This window comes from Thalia democratica, chromosome 1 (genome assembly GCF_965202585.1).
Source record: "Thalia democratica chromosome 1, ktThaDemo2.hap1.1, whole genome shotgun sequence".
Taxonomy (NCBI): domain Eukaryota; kingdom Metazoa; phylum Chordata; class Thaliacea; order Salpida; family Salpidae; genus Thalia; species Thalia democratica.
In genome coordinates this window covers 56774141-56791668 of record NC_139165.1, presented here as the reverse complement: position 1 = coordinate 56791668, position 17528 = coordinate 56774141, and the positions used below count along the sequence as shown (strand labels likewise).

Below are 17528 nucleotides of genomic sequence, written 5' to 3'. Positions count from 1 at the left end.
TTTTTATGTTAACATTTTTGAGTAAAATCTTAGTTTAAAGTTTTAACAAGATGGCCACAAAACCTTGAATCCTGGAAAAACCTGGAATTTGACTGTCTAGGCTAGAAACATGGAAAAACCTGGAGTTTTAAACAAATTTTACATGTTAAGTAGTGAAATATTGATTTGACAAAAAACCTTTTTCTGTCCATATCTAATTATTTTTTGTAAAAATACGCATTTAAAGTAACTTAAAAGTATCTTTTAGTGTTGTTATACAGTTAAACACAGTTTTTTACTTTAGACTTAAATTTAAACTAAAAATAAACCCAAAAGTGTGTACTTTCAAAAACCTGGAAGAAATTCAGTAATCCTGGAAGAAATTTCTCAAAAACTAATGGCCACCATGTTTTAAGTTTATTTCTACAAACGATTGAAAATGATCGATTTTTTAAACGAAACATTTTTTTTATTTTCTTCTAATAAAAAAATGTTTTTAACACTAAATTTATTTATATAAACTGTATCATTAAAGTTTTTTTTATTTTTAACATATATACTCGAAAGCTAAATTATTAAATAGTATCCAGTACCTAGAGCTACGTACTATACTGTTAGGATGATGTAATTATAAAAAATCTAAGAATACATTTTCTAACACAGTGTAATATATAGTTTAGAAAGTTTGGCTTCTAGAGGAAGAAATCAGTCAGGAGCAAGTGATAACAACAGCATTCCTAGTCCTTCACCTAGCAACACCACTGATGTTTGCTTATTTTTTAAGTTATATAACTAAGTCAAATAATTTTAAGATATTTTAAAATATATCAGGTTCATTAACTTTTCAAGTTAATAAAAGTTATGTTATATTTAACTAATTGAATTTATAATTCATCTAACTTTTGCTCAATACCAACAATGAAAATAATTTAGTTTTTTTAATAGTATTATTGGGTTTTTAAATTAAAATGATTTCTTTCTACACAATAAGTAACCAGCTTAGCGTCTATATGAAAATAAGTTATGTTTTCATGTATATATCTTTAGATTTTCCATTTAGTAAGTTTTATAAGTTAAAAATTAAATAAAAATTAAATTTACTCAGTAAAATAAGATATTGTCTGTTAAGTTTTGATAAATATTATTCAAAAAAGACTAATGTGATCCTTAGATTATTTTATTACATTACACTTCAAAAAACCTTAGAATATTTAATAAAAAACTTAAATACAGATTCTTAGTAGAAATGCTTCTAGAAGTACTTCACGTAATATGATGTCATCAGTAACTCCTAACATGTCACCCTCTAGACACCAAGTTCAACAATCTCACAGTGGTACATTTTATTTTTTTGTACAAAAATATTTTAAAGTTTTCATGCAAGTTTAAAAATTATTATTTAAAAATATCAGTAGTAAATACAGTAGTCTGCCGCGTAACTTTAAATTTGCAAATTTCACAATTTTATAAAAAAACTCTTTGGTTCAAAAGTTTATTTGAATGTTTAAATTTCCTTCTTTTCGTTACCTTTACAAAATATAACGATATAAAGTTAATGAAATAGTATAAAATTGTTTTAAAACAGTATATTAAAAAAAATAAAGTTTTTGTGTTTGTTTATTGTGTTCAATAAAGTTAGTTATAAAAATGTTAGTTTTTCTTTTAAGTTTAAGTTATTAATGAATATTTTGTTATTTATCAAAATTGTTCATTGTAACTTTATATTGAATAAAACTATACAAAAAATAAATGAAAAACAGGCTGATTTAAGGCCATAAAAAAGTGCATCATTTTTATTTCAAAGTTTAATCTAATTTTTTCATATATAACTAAGTAAATAAATGATTTTCACTGTTTTTGAATAAGAGTTACTGTTGAGTTATTTGAAAAAAAAAAGTAATCAATGTTGTAGAGTTAAATTTGTTTCTTATGGAAGGCGGAAACTAAAAATACTAGAATAGACTAGTTCACCAAAAATATATCTTCTAGAATTTAAATCTATCGTATTCAAGTTTTTAAAGTCTTTATAATATTTTTAAATTTATACATTCTTGCCAGATAAATTTAAAAAAGTATTTTTTTTTCAGAAATAGACAAAACAGGTGATAAACATAAGCATTAGCTAAAAACTATTTTTCTAATCTGAAATAATTTTCAGTTGCTTTATTTCTCTCACTTTTGGCCTGAGCTCAACATGCTAAATTACACGGCAGACTACTATGATAATATTTTTCAAATAAGCATTCAAAGTGTTTTTTAGTGCTTAAAACTAAAAAATACACTTTAAAACATATCTTATACAGTTTTATACTTTCTTTTTTAAGTTTTAGCTTAGCAGTGTTCGTTATAGGTATGGTCTCACAATGTGGAAGTGTGGTAGGTTCCAGGCCGTCATCTTCATTAAGTGAAGAAAGAAGTGGAAGTCGAGCAAGTAGCAGATGCAGTGAAACTTTAAATGTAAAGTACAATAAAGGAGAAATTGTTACATTGCGAAGTGGTGTTAGGAAGAAGTACAACGGTTAGTATAAGTATAGATGAAAAGTATTTATAACTTTGAATTTAATTATGTTTTATTAATAAAAAGACAAGTATTTAGGATACAAAAATTTTTTAATAACTTTTAACTAAATAAGGAGAAATGAGTTGATTATCCCAACTTAACTTGTTTTAATATCAAAAATTGTTAACCTTTTACAAAACATTGTAATTATTTATGCGTAAAAGTTCTCTACTTCAAAAATTAATTTAAATGTGTTTTTTTTAATAAAACTTTAGGTGTTTTATTTATAGTTTAAAAAATAAAACAGGAAAGCAGTGGAGGAAATTGTGTTCTAAAGGTGATTGCATGAAGGAGTCGCAGCGGAAAGGTTACTGCTCCCGTCACCTTTCTATGTATACCAAGAGTACCCCAACTGCAGGTGGAGATCCTCATTCCAGACCTGGATCACGACCTCCGTCTATTCTTTCATCTCCTTTACCTTCCAGCGCCTTTAGTTCACCTTCTCCATCGCCAATGGCTGGTACCAAAACTCATCCGAGAAATCAATACAATCATAAACTTATTTCCCCAGCTCCCTTAAAATTTCCGCCTCATCCTCCAGCTTCCATCAGAGAAGTTCAGATAATGGGAAGTTCCTTAATTACTCCAATTTCAACTGGTCAACTAAATGCTGGTCAGATGCTTGATGATCAAACACAAATTGCTGCTGAAACTCTTATATCACTTTGTAAGTATATTTTCATTAAAATATAGTTATCGGTGTTACAGAAAGTTTAAAAACAGTCAATTCTTTGAATCACTATTAAGAATTACAGCAATAAGCAAAAAAAAAACTTTATTTTATAACAAAAATACCTGCTATGCATTTAATAAACTCATTATTTTTTAGTGACTGATTAGTCAAGTAAAAATATGTAAATTATCAAATTGTATTTTTGTAATAATAAAGTTTTGATATTTAATAATGCATTATTATGCATATAATACTTATTGTATATCACTTTGTAAGTATATTTGCTATGTGCAATGAGCATTGTTAATATGATACATTTTAAACTAAAATTACAAATAATGATTTAAGTGTCAAATCTAATTAATTAAATATATTTGTTTACTGAGCAAATATTGATTTATACCAACAGCGGGAATAAAAGCACCTAATTCTACAAAATTATTCTCTCAAAGTAATTCTACCAATATTCAAGCGCCTATAATTTCGCAAGTTTTTGCACCTATTAAACCTCAGTACAACAACATAAGGCCTACACATGAACGGTGGATAACTCCCACGCAAAACATTGTCAATAACAGGTATCTAAAATTAGTTTAATAACAAGTTAAAGAGTACTGTAGTATTATATAAAAATTCTAAAATAAATTGCGATTACGTTTACAATACACTTTGTTTTTAGGTATTAATTTTACTTCTAAATTATTTGTGTTATTATAAGTAAAGGAAATAAAACTATTAAATAATTTTATATTTTTAGCTATTTTACTAAATAAAACTGCTTTAAATACAGGGTTGCCACAAAAATTTGGAATTTGAGAAATTAAAATAAAAAACCCTTGTATTTTAAATAAAAATCACTGAAAAAACTGAAATTAAATTTTCTTTTTACATGTTTAATAGTAAAATTTTGATTTGACACGAAAAATCTATCATATAGATAATTTTTTTTGTCATCATCAATATTCCTGAAAAAAAAATTTAAAGTAACTTTACAGTATCTTTTCAATGTTGTTATACTACTTAACACAGTTTTTAACCTTAAACTTAACTTTAATCTAAAAATATACCCAAAAACGTGTACTTTTAAAAACCTGGAAGAAATTCAGAAAACCTGGAAGATATTTCTCAAAAACTAGTAGCAACTCTGTAAGTATTAAAATTGATCATATTTTGTTAACAATTTTATCTAGTAAACATTACCATTTATAGTTTTGGTCAAAAAGTTAAATGAAAAATGCTTTAGTTTGTCGTAAAACTCTTACGAAATTTATAAACTTTTTAAATGTTTATCCTACAAAAATAAATATATTTTTTTCTCTATAACCTTTGCTTCTATTTCAGAAGTAAAGTAACTTTGAATTCCGGCCAGCAGGCAGTAGCTACACCAGGAGCGAGTAGCAAGTCACAAACTTATCAAAAATTTGCTAGAAACTACCATGTGCAGTCTGGAAAAGCTGAAAACACTGACTCTGGAGTTGAAAGTATAGGTATGAGCTTAATTTTTTCACTTTGCTAGTTATAACATTTTATTGTAAACCCAAACGATTAAAAATTTAAATTTCAAAAAATTGTGTTATAGTGATCTTTAAGCTAATCAAAATCTGAGCAAACTAAATTGTAAAAATAGAAATTCTGTGCACCAATAGATTTTATAAAGTGGACCCTAGTGGTGGTAATACGTAAACGCATTTTGTTGATTTTATTAATACATTTTTGCGCGTAGATATCATTAACTCAATTTTTTTTTACATTCAAACTTTATATTAACTCAAGGTGAATTTTATAAATAACTTCGTCACTTAATCCTCTTTTTATAGAAAATTTATATTTTGTTAACCTTTTTTCCACAATGATGTTTTATTTATATTGCTTTTGTCATAAATACTAATTAAACGAACACATTTTCGCAACCCCTACCAAATCACCAGTACTCTTAAAATGCATTATAGAATATTTACTACATACTTAAATTAACTCTATGATTTTTTATTTTGTGATTTATGTTTGTATTCAACAAAGATGTTGGACAAAAAGAAAATGAAAGAAAAAACAAATTAAAAACAGCTAAGTTAAAAATTTTATATATTTTGTTGCTCTTTGCTCAATATTTCTTGGTTCCAAGATCTGCGTACTTAAAGTTGATATTTTTCATTTCATATATACTGAATTTTTGCACTCCATGAAGTTTAGGATTGTGTAAGATTGTCAATTTTCTCTGTAAAACAAAATAAAAGCTGAAAATTAAGCTATTATCAAACTAAACATGTCCTAAGATATAATTGTGTAAATTTATTATAAATAACTATATTTGACTTACAAGGTTGACACATTACATTTGCTTAAGACTTTTTGATCTTTAACTTACATATGTCAATTAAATTTACTACTTGAATAAGAACTTTTTGTGAAATTTTGAATTCTGGTGATCTGTTATACTGCCGTAGTGAAACTGTACTAAGTACACAAAATCTTTGCAGATTTTACTTTCTAGTAAATGTACAATTGTCTTATTTGAAGGGTAATTTGAAAAAATGTGTGTATATATCTATAAGTGGGAGAAGGTTACGTTAAATGCATCAGTGTGGCTGTAGTTATAGTTATTGAAAAATATCTTGATTACTTAAGCCAGCAGTTGCAACTTTCATAAAACAATGTTATAAAAAGACTGTTTAGATTACTTAAACTAGGCTAATGGGTCCTGTTGTTTCAACTGATTATAATCCTAACTGGGCGCAGACCAACTAGGTTTGGAGAAAATGTCACAAGGTTCAGAAAAAAAAAGTAAGACCCAAAAGTTTAGCTTAGAGTAAGCGTAGGTTTGGTCAAGTGCCAGTTTCTGCGGCACCTATTGAAAGCTAATTATTAAACTTAGCTTTTAAAGTTTCAGGCTGAAATTCTAAATTTTTTGTACAAGCTCGGAGAAATAGTATTATACTTTAAGTTGGCTGTAAATCTTCGGGTTTATTAGGCTGTAAATGTATATATAAAGAAAATATTTAAACGTAAACTAAGTATTATTTTTTTCTACTATTTAACTTCATTATATGAAGTTTTTGTATGCTTAAACATTGATTTACTTGATATACATAATCTAGTTAGATTTTTATTTTTAAAGATTGAAATTAAATTAAATAACTTTTTAACTGATATTTGATTAAATTATTGACAAATTTAATCATATTAGGACCAAATAATAAACACTCTATAATTTTTATGAAATAAGTTTCTAAGTAGCTTATGTGTTTTGTGAGCTTAGTGTTTAAAAGATTTGATAATTAATGATAAGTTTTTATTTCAAACTAGAATTTTTCTTCGAAATTGTATGTTGATTTAAAACAGCAAATTTAGTGTTCAGGTTTTAAAAGTTTTTTTTAAGATTAACATATATGTACAGTTGATATTATTGATAACATCTAGTGTTTATATTAGAGAGTTTAAGATTGGAAACAAAATAAATTGCCTTAGTTGACTGGAGTTTTTGCAGTATTGAATTTATACATTACCTAGGTTAAGTACTTTTCTGACTTATAAATGATAATTTTTTATTGACAAATAGTTATTCAGTTTAAATAGTTGTTATTATATATGATTCTGTTAAAGAGTTTCTTTAACTTTTAATGTGACTTAAATTTCATTACTTTTTCTGACCTGTAAACATCGCGTTTTCTGCTTTAGTATCACGCTGTTAGCATACTTAAAGCAGCTTGTAAACTATGCAGTATTAAGAAAAGAGAAAAATGCGCGCAGTGAACGTTGGTTGTTCATGTTTGAATGAAGCAAGAGCTCTTGTTAATTTGAATGAATGACGTCACAATTGATTATTTGATTTTAAAAATTGCTCCCTGAGAGTAAAAAGAGAGAGACTTAAATGAGCTCTAATACATAGTCAAGTTAGCTTTTTCGTTAAAATTTTCAGGTTTTTTGCCAAATATTAGTTATTCTGTAACTAAATTTTTATTGTAATTAACTACTGACTAGATGTAATAATTATTTAATTTTATATTTCATGCAATCTTGGATTTAACTAGGATTACATGTTTGTTTTTTTCTATATATATATGTATTTGTCAAATAAATATGAAAATAGAGAGGTAGTAATAATTATGAACAATAAAAATCAAATTTAGTGTGTCTACTTTATTACTGAATATTTTGATAAAGTAGTAAGATATAATCAGTAATTTCAATATATTTATATGGGAAAGCGCAAACTAAAAAGACAATATTTCACTATTTCACTATAAATGTATCTTTTTCTTTAGTTTTTGAGCAGTTGTTCTAAAACTTTCTCAGAGTAATCTTTAGTAAATTTTTAACAACTTGTAGAAAATAGATTTTAAAATTTTGTTTAAGAAAAAATAAACAATAAAAAATAAAGTTTTTTTAATTTTGACTTTAACTTTTTTTTTCAAAAATTCGCCTTATACAAGTTGTTTTTAATATGAAAAAAAAAACTTTCTTAACTTTTAAGTTAATTATTTAATAATTTTAATGATATAAATTTTTAGTAATTTTTCTAAAATTCTTAGAAAATCAGTCATGAAAAATGTATTTTCTACAAAACTGGTTATCTCGAAAGTTGATTGATTTTCTTGTTCTATAAAGAAATTGGACCACTTTATGCCCTTAATAGACATTTTATTTTTTAAGGTTAATATTAAGAATGTTTTTTACATATCTTTGTCGTACAAAAACTACAAAAAAAATAAAATTTGCGATATTTAAGTTATTATATATGCTCAGAAATTAAAAATAGATAAAACAAGAAAACAGCATTTCAATATTTTTTTTTTTGGTTTATTCAACAACACAATACCAGAAGATAATGTTTTATTGTTAAAAACAGGCCATCAGGACTATGATACACCAAGTTATCTCACTAATGTGCTTATAATGCTGTAAACGGTTGAACTGTTTTAGCTAATGATCTTTTACTTTACTAAGAATTATGCACAATAATGCATTGTAATACTAATCGTAACTATTTAGTACTTAGTGTAGAAGTATTTACCTAGTTTAAGTTATGTTTTGTATTACAGACTTTATCATTCTTGTAATTAGTTTGTGAATAAACTCAACCAAGAAAGATATATTTATTTATGATAAAGTCAAGCTGAATTGAATCAACAATGCCTGTGATTAAATGCCCTCTTGAGAGTTGCACATATGAAACACCAGACGTCGATGCTTCTGTAGTTGCCTCTTTGCTTATCATTCACAACAATGTACACATTAATGCAAATTCTTCAAAACCAAAGCTTCCAAAGATGGACCGTCCTCGAATAGGGACAGACTGCAATGAAGAGGGTTGGAACATATTTGTACAAAAGTGGACTATTTTTAAAGATAGCATAGAGATGACAGATGTAGAAAAACGCCGTCAACTGTACCAGTGCTGTAAGGAAGATCTATGCAATGCTATTATATTTATTTACTTAGGAGAAAAGTACTGTTATGAACTTATAATCTCAGTCTACCGAAGGCTTGTGGTCTAAAGATCGAATTGGTATGATCAACCCTTATGTTAAACTTGAGCTTGTCTCACGGCATACGAAAGTCCAGGCTTCTGCTCTGCAGACTTTCGCCGAAGTTTTTGTTGATAAACTTATTATTTTCAGATGGTTTTGTAATATTGCTGTGTGTAATTAACAATTTTTTTAGTTATAGTTTTTTTTTGAGTATTATTTCTAACATATAAAAATGTTTTAATATCAAACCATAATAGGACATACTCCTACGCCGACCACACCAGGACTTCAAAATCAATCTGCTAACTATAAGCTACGAAATTTAGTCATGACATCATCTATCGTTACATCACCACCTAAAATTACCTCCTCAGTTGTTGTAACTATGCAACGCGGTCAAGAAATGGGAAAACCATGTGCGTCAAGAACGGTTTCAACCGCTAGCCACCAACAAAAAAATGACCACTCAGGTAAAGTCTGGTGGTATCTATTATCAAAAAAACTATTTATCAAAATTATATAATACATGTAATATAATATGTATAATATAATGTATAATACAATGTATATTGAAAATATATAAAAACTTGGTAGTATTGTTTGAATAATTGCATTTGTTTCTTCTAGAAAAGTGCGCATAATTTAGATTTTAGATGTATATAATAGAGTCAGTGTATATTTTTACAATAAATCAGGGTTGCCAAGAACCTGGAATACTGGAAAAACCTGGAATCATGGAAAAACCTGGAATTTGACAATATAGGAAAAAAAATCTGGAATCTGAGAAATTTTGATAAAAATCTGGAATTTTGAACAAAAATCACTAAAAAAAAACAGGAAAAATTTAGAATTTCAAACAACTTATACATGTTAAGTAGTAAAACTTCGATTGGACAAAAAATCTATAGTATAGATCAGTGGTCGTCAAGCTTATCAAATTATGTGTACACCAAGCTGCAAAAAATAAAATCGGTGCACCCCAAGATCTAATTTTAATAAGCGCCGCTAGTGGTGGGACTACCTAAACACTTATATTAGTGGACTTCTCCTTAAAAGTCATAACTCAGTTTGTATTTACATACAAACCATTTAACAACTGAAGCTGAAACTATTTATTTGATCTTCTTTTTAATTGACCTCTTTATTTGTTTTACCTTGTTTTCACATTGATATTTTAGTTAAATGGCTTTGTCTTACATACTTATTAACTGAACACTTCTCCGCAATTATTACAAAATCCCCAGTTCAGTATTCTTTAAATACTTTATTAAATTTTAACTACATACTTAATATAACTCTATGTATTTTTTTGTAATCTCAAAATTTTGTGCAACTCTAAAGGAGTTTCGTGTACCCTAAAAATTTTGTGCACCCTAAAAAAAGTTTCGTGTGCACCAGTGTACACCTTGACGATCACTGGTAGAGATAAAAAATTTTTGTTGTAATTATTTTTTTTTTTAAATAAACGCATTTAAAAAAGCTTTATAATATCTATTTAATGTCATTAGACTATTTAACACAGTTTTCGACCTTTAACTTGATTTTAAACTAAAAATACACTCAAACGTGTAATTTTAAAACCTGAAATTTTTTTTGAAAACCTAGAAAAAATTTGCAAAAAACATTTGGCAACCCTGAATAAATATTTAGTATTTAATTTCATAATTATTATTAAACAATACGGTAACCAAATAAGTTTTTATCAAGTTTGCTGAAAGAGAAACCACAAAAATACAATTTAAATTTTAATATCATCAAATGGCAATGCAAACTTTCTTTTTACTTTTTTTTTTGTTTTAGAATTTAACTTGATTGTTGTCCAATAAACACATACATTTTTTTATTTATCTAATTTACATTTGTTGCTAATTTTGTCAGTTAGTTAGAACATGCTTTAAGTTCATTATTAGTTATCTAAGATTTATACTTGTAAAACTCACTTACATTATAGACAAGTTAGTTTAATTTTCTAAGTTACATCAGGTAAATACAGGAAGTAGCAATACGCTATGGAAGACTGTAAGACAATTTTTGAACTTTAGATATTGATTTTTAGGGTATTAAGTTGATTAAAGATAGATGGGAAGTTTTACAAATTTTACAACTTATTATATATAATTGTAATAGTTTCAGTTTTCTTATGAAAATAAGTATTTTAAACTTTGTGCTAAAACTATATCATAGTTGTTAGTTAATTTTTATAGTACGAAAAGCTTGGTATGGTTGTTATAACTAAACATTTCTGATCGTTTTTTAAAATCTCAAGTTAAAGTATCTAACTTTTTTTCATAAAACTAAGTTTTAAAGTACATCATTATATAATAGAAGCTATCAGAAACTTATCTTGAAAAATACCGCATAGTTTTTTAGCAGCCATATTTTATGTTTACCTTAAAGTTTAGGTAAAATTTTAAACTAGTAACTAAATTATAAACTTAGGTATCAGTTTTTAACATATACCAGTTTAAAAACTGCTACAAAAATATTTCAACAATGACTAAATCCAAAATCAATTACCAAATTTTAAGAGTTACTGTTTAAGGTAATTTTATAAAAATAGTTCGTTTAGTTTGTATTTATGGTCTATACCAGTGCTTCTGAACCTTTTTTCTGGTGGCGGAACCCTTTTCCAAAGTTCAACTTTTCCGCGGAACCCCTAATTTTAATTTTACATAAAATGTTTAATTAAATAAATAATCTTTTTTAAATTTTGAAAGGCTTCGCGGAACCCCTGAGAGGCGTCGCGGAACTCTAGGGTTCCGCAGAACCCCATTTCAGAAGCACTGGTTTATACTGTGAAGTTCTAACAATTAAAAAAAAACAAAAAAAAAACTTTACGTCTTAAAACTTATATGCTTATGAATTGTAAATACATTAAAGGTGTAATTAAAGTATGATTAAGCAAAAGCTAAAAAAAGTACTAACTAAAAAGTTTACAAAGCGAATTTTGACATCGAAAGTTCATCATGTTAAATTGTTTGTTCAAAATTATTTAATTGTATTACAGTTTGTAGGTTACTTAAGAATTATTATTTACTAGCAGGTGAAAAATTGATCAAACAAGAAAGTCAGTTTACAGTAAATCATCCATCATTTGTTTTTCCTCCTTCTAACTCCTCTTCATTTATAGAAGTCAAACCCCAAACTACCGGTAAGTTTTTTGGTTTAACTATAGTTTATAATGAAAAAATTATAAAATGCTAAAATGTTGTTCAAGTCTGAATCTAAGAAATTAAATTGATCGTTAAATTAATTTCGACCCAAAAAAGTAACTAAATTACAAAGTTGTAACTTTATAGATGTGTTTATTTTATTGGTTTACTTTTACTTTTTTGATTTATTGGTTTTTCTCGTAAGTTTTATAAGTAGCCAATTTTATTCAAACACAATTTTAGGAAGTACCGATGTATCAAATTCAACGTTACAAAAAGAAAAATACTACCGTGACACTAAAAAGTCACCGATGAACAGCCATTCGTTATGTCCACTCGACGTTCTGCTCAATGTAGCTACTGAACAACTGAAGGCTGAAGGTAAAATTGTTCTTTGTTCAACGATTTGTGTTTGATGTATTTATTTTAATAGTGATAATTTGTTTAAATTATGAAAATTATACTGTAATTATAGTTTCCTGTGCGCCATGTACATTTTTTTAGTTTAATACCGTTAAAATAGCATATAAATAATTTGAATTTTAATTTTAGTGTTAAACCAAAATTTTAACTTAAAAAAAATAATTATTGAGTTTATTACGTATAGTTAGAACTGTTTGCAGAGCAATGAAGAAAGTCTTTGATTAATCAGAAAATAAGTCCGTAAAATTTTATTTACTTTATTTAATATTAGTCTCTTTTATAGGACAACTCCATGGATTTTGACTTTTTTTATTCATATATGTTAAATATAATTTAAAAAGTACTTATAGTTACTTTTAGCTACAGCCGTTAGAATTGAAAACTATAACTTTACTAACATTTATATTGTTCTAGTCGTTACGATGTGGTAATGAACTGTAGCGTAACTAGTATATAGAGTTGCGCAACTTGAAATATAATCAATAAAAGTTATCTTCTCGATGTTCAACAGTTTTATTAAAGATTATTTATCTCTAATACATTTTTAGTTTAGACAAGAAGTCTATTAAGGCTAGGATTTTGTTTAGCTAAAGAATAATGATATATTAAACTTTATTTATTAAGTTTAATATATTTGATATAGTTTAAATTATAAGTTATTAGTTTTGTTTTTATAAATTTTAATACATCTAAATTTGGTATGTAGTTCTGATAAAACTTGAACTTTCTATTAGTAAGAACAAGTCAATTTAAAAGATCAAAAATAAGTAATTTGTTAAATTGAAAACTTTATCTAATAAAAACTTTTTAGTACTGAGCTGAGTTTGCTTTCAGAATAAAAACTAGTTTTAATCTATATTTATGTATAAAAGTCTTTAAAAGTTTTAAGATTTATTAATAAATGTAATATCCATGATTTTTTTATTTTAACATCCTAAAGGTTACTTAATGTATTGCAGATTCAAGAGGTGCTTCAGTTTCTCTAAAGGCTTCTCTGAATAAAGCACATCAACAGAAACCAAAGTTTAATATTCATCAGCAAAAAAATAGTAGCAAACCCAATCAACTAAATTATCAGCAGCCTAGTTCAAATTTTCAGATACTCGATTACCAACGAAATATTAACAAGGTGACTGAAAATAATAGATGCTCATCGGTAGAAACTTTAGTAGCTCCAGAAACCATCGAACAGTTATCAAAAGAACAGAATAATAGTTCATCTAACAACCAACAAACTCCGATTTTGGTTCAGACCGGACCCGCATTTTATCAGCAACCTGCTACAAGTGTCAACTCACAAAACATTGTTCCTTCTTACCACTATGTTTTAATGCCAAGTAATTTTTTTGTATTATAAATTGATAAAATGAACATACAAATACACAATAATTACAAGTATAAAGTATATGGGTGTTAGTTATAAAACAGTTATTTATTTGTGTTTGTAAAGGTTAAAGTAAATTAGGTATTATTTTCGAAAAATAGAATGTATTTTGAGGAAATAAAAATATAATGAAGTTGTTAATATTGTAATTTAAATAATTGTTATATAGTGCTCAAAAATAAATTTTATTCAGCTATTATTAAACTTCTTAAATTGATTTCAAGTATCTAGACCTTGGCACTTCGCAAGCACATCATTTCGTTACAGGTGCAGTTCAAACTCCAAATAGTATTGGGGCAAATCAGGTTGTTCAGTACCAACAGCAACCGTCATCATTAGGAAGTAGCTTGCTTCTAAACGCGCAGAAACAATCGATTTCACTAGCATCTAACTTGCACCGACCTGAACAATCGGTTGTTTATATGGCACCGCAAAGTATGGCTTCAATGTACCAAACTGTACAGCAACCTTCTGTGCAGCTGGTGCCTGCTGGTTCGAATGAACAAATGCGATTATTACAACAAAGGTACAGCTTGGTGTACCCTGCTATGACTGATCAACAACAAGTGTTGGTTCAAAATCATCCAACAACTGAAGAACCTGAAAAAAATTTAAATGAACCTAATAAACTTTCTAATACCAATGTAAGTTTACTATTAAGTTGCATACAAATATACTTTAGTCACAATAAAATACTATTTTCCAATTTTTAGTTATGTAGCATATAAACAATCAAAAATGTTTTAAGAAACTAACAAAAAAATCTAAATTCTTAAATATTTAATAAAATTCATAAATAAAGTACTTTTTTTTGGTTTATAAAAATTCATGTTCTATGCAAAATCTTGCTAAAAACAGGATGAAAGAGATGTCAAAGTTTTGCCTGCTATAAAAAAAGAGCCAAAGGGCAACGAAACTAATTGTAATTTTAAATCAGATCAAAACTCAGATAAAGACTTAAATGATAAAGTGAGTTTTTAAGATGTTTTGTTAAGTCTTATTTATCCAATTACTAAAGTTTTATTCAAAACTATATTGTGACTTAGTTTTGTTTTACTTTTTTATTCTGAAGCTAAATATCTAGGGTGATCAAAAAAAAGTTATTTTTATTATAGTAAGTTTGAATCCAAAAGATTATCCAAAGTTTCTGGAGGTGCTGATTTTTAATTCTTGTTTTGCATTTTCGTTTTTAATCTGTTGATATATAGCTGTTCTTTACCAATAGTTTGATTCTGTACTGTTTTAATAAGTGCTTACTTGTATGATTATATTTGTGAAATAGTATACATTTACCGATAAGTTATAAATTATATTGATTCATTAAACAGACAGTTTTAAAAGGCCGTAATTGTAAAAAAAAATTCTATCTATTTTCCGTTTATTTTATAGTTTGTTACTAAACTGGTTTTTACTTATTTGATACTTTATTTTTGTTTGCACTTTTTCGATAAATTCAAGTTTTTGCATAATTATATATAATACAAATATTTCATAATTTTAAATTTGTCTAGAGATATAGATTCACAGTTTGAAAACTACTGCTTAATATATTTATGACTAATTAACAATTTTTAGTTATACAATTTTTCTAACCTTAATTGAAAAAGAAATTAGCTGCAGTTGTTTAAGAGTTGTCTTTTCTGTTTTGTTTCATTGATGCGTCAAAGTATTTTAATTTTTAGAACTTTTTGATATTTAAAACTCTATTTTTAAACTTTGCTTTTTTTATTCTATTTTTAGTTGTATTTAAATTTTTAGAACTTAAATTAAAATCTTAAGTTGCACATATTCTTACTTATTAGTTTCAATTTTTGTACAGCAGCAGTCGAACAGCTCAACTAGCGAGTCACAGTCGGTGTTTCCATGGCATCAACTTGTTCCATTTTATAATCATTCGGAGCTAGCGAACAAGTCTAAGCCAATCACCATTAAAACAGAACCAAAATCTCCACCTCCCCCTAAAAAGAGTAGTGGTGAGCATCATACCAATAACTTGCATAGCAAAGATCAAACTAAAAACTGTTCAAAAGGAGTCTACTATCAAAGTGATCCAAAAACTAGTCAAAATACTGGAAAAAATGTTTCATTGCTTCGAGATAAGTTAGTAAGATGTTGTTGAAATTTATATATTATTTTGTAATTAACCATTTTTATTGTAAAAACTAAGTTGAAATTATTAATTAAACTGTACTAAATATTTATTAATTTAAACTATGTAACTTTTTTTTTTTTAAATATGTTTATCTTGATTTTTATTATAAGTTTATTTGTTTAATATTGCATAAATAAACTATGCGTTCAAAGTAAGTATTTGTATTGAAAATTATTGAAGTTTACTTGAAAAAATTTAGATGAACATTAGTTTCACCACCAAATGTTATAGTTTTTTTTATAAAATAGTTTTTCCTGACTTAAAAAGCATATTAGTTTTACTAAAAAATAAAAGAAAACGTAGTGTTGTAATTAGATAAAGATTTTGTACGAAATGTTTTTTTTTCAGCGAAAATACACAATATTTTAAAGAAAAAAGTTGCTCAGTCCCTCTGCAAAAGCATCAAGATAAAAATGATTACAATATAAAGAAAGTGGTTTACAATCATAAAACGATTATTTCGGAAAATGTTACTTTAAATCATTCATTGATAAATGGAGAACATACTTTTTTGAATAAAACAAAATATGTCGGAAACTGTAATAAGGTTAACTTACCAAATAGTTCTATGTCATCTACAATAACCTCAAGTTACAATATTTTACATCAAAATAAGGATGATACCGTTACACCACAACAAAACCATAATGGTGATTCGATTAATAGACTGTTTTCTTCACCAATTCACTTAAACAGCGATAAAACAATTAACAAAGTTGTACAAAAGTCAGCTTTGAAACAGCTCACAAATAAAGCGGCTATACATCCAAAAGAAACAAATAGTTCTGTGATTACCAATCATGTTTCAGATACACTAGTGGATGACGTGTTAGTTGAACTGTTTGCTGTATAATCATATATACAACTTGTTTTATAAAATCTTAAAAAAAAACTATGTTTCGAGTCGAAAAAGTAGTAAATTAAATGTAATTTATTTTAGTAAATCATAAGTTTAAATTAACTTTTCAATGCTACAGGTTTGCATATTCTTCACCTGGGCCGAAAACTAAAGTGACTGAAAGGTTTTCTGGCTCTAACAGTTACAGCAAAACTTTGAATGGATCAAACCAGAATAGTATCACAAACGGGGAAGCACAAAGCAATCACGTGACGCAGCAACCACTACCTAGTACGCTTGCTCTCGCCAATCAGCTTAAACGGAGCACAGCGTCGTCACAAGACGGTAATCAGTACGGAAATGGTTCAAACAGAAAAAAGTCTAAAGAAGACAAGGTCAGTTTTTTATAAATAGCCAAGTTGATTGAGAATAAGAAAATGATGTTTGTATTTAAAATATTAGTCTATTTATAAAAATTACATTTTAAAAATCATATAAGATTCAATCCTTTAGAAGTTTAAAACAACACTATGTTTCTTTCCGTTACAATCGTCAGTTGTAATACTTCTAACTGAAACGTTGTGTTATAATATGTACAAAACGTTTCTTATAACTCTGCTTTTTAGTTATTCTTTTTAAGTCTTAATAAATATTTATCATTTGTTACTTACTAAGGCTATTTCAGAATTAAAAAATTTTTTTTAAAGTAATTAGGCTAGCTTAAACAATTTTTTTTTGCAAAACTCCGGCTAGTTTTTATTTTAACTTTAATGAAGTTCTTACTAAAAATATAAAAAATACTTGTTATTTTAAATTCTAATATTTAGATTTTATTAATATTACATTTATAAGGAAAAGTTATCAATTAAAAATTTAACTATGCGGCTATCAATATTCAA

General features: G+C 26.6%; 1 protein-coding gene across 4 annotated transcripts in view; it reads left to right on the top strand.

The window, feature by feature from the left end:
• LOC145849844 (uncharacterized) overlaps positions 1 to 17528 on the top strand; it is a 51994-nt gene that overhangs the window by 15804 nt on the left and 18662 nt on the right. For 2 of the 4 annotated variants that reach the window (XR_014372372.1, XM_082954923.1), the window contains exons 11-25: positions 655 to 745; positions 1213 to 1315; positions 2330 to 2497; positions 2787 to 3206; positions 3622 to 3790; positions 4554 to 4699; positions 8938 to 9150; positions 11721 to 11831; positions 12076 to 12213; positions 13215 to 13592; positions 13907 to 14283; positions 14498 to 14608; positions 15459 to 15739; positions 16140 to 16619; positions 16769 to 17024. Coding sequence is in view for 3 of the 4 variants with exons in the window: in XM_082954923.1 (XP_082811049.1) it covers positions 655 to 745; positions 1213 to 1315; positions 2330 to 2497; positions 2787 to 3206; positions 3622 to 3790; positions 4554 to 4699; positions 8938 to 9150; positions 11721 to 11831; positions 12076 to 12213; positions 13215 to 13592; positions 13907 to 14283; positions 14498 to 14608; positions 15459 to 15739; positions 16140 to 16619; positions 16769 to 17024 (3442 nt within the window). In the remaining variant the exon portion in view is untranslated. The remainder of the gene's footprint in view (positions 1 to 654; positions 746 to 1212; positions 1316 to 2329; positions 2498 to 2786; positions 3207 to 3621; positions 3791 to 4553; positions 4700 to 8937; positions 9151 to 11720; positions 11832 to 12075; positions 12214 to 13214; positions 13593 to 13906; positions 14284 to 14497; positions 14609 to 15458; positions 15740 to 16139; positions 16620 to 16768; positions 17025 to 17528) is intronic. The other 2 variants (XM_082954931.1, XM_082954940.1) reach the window with 2 other exon arrangements.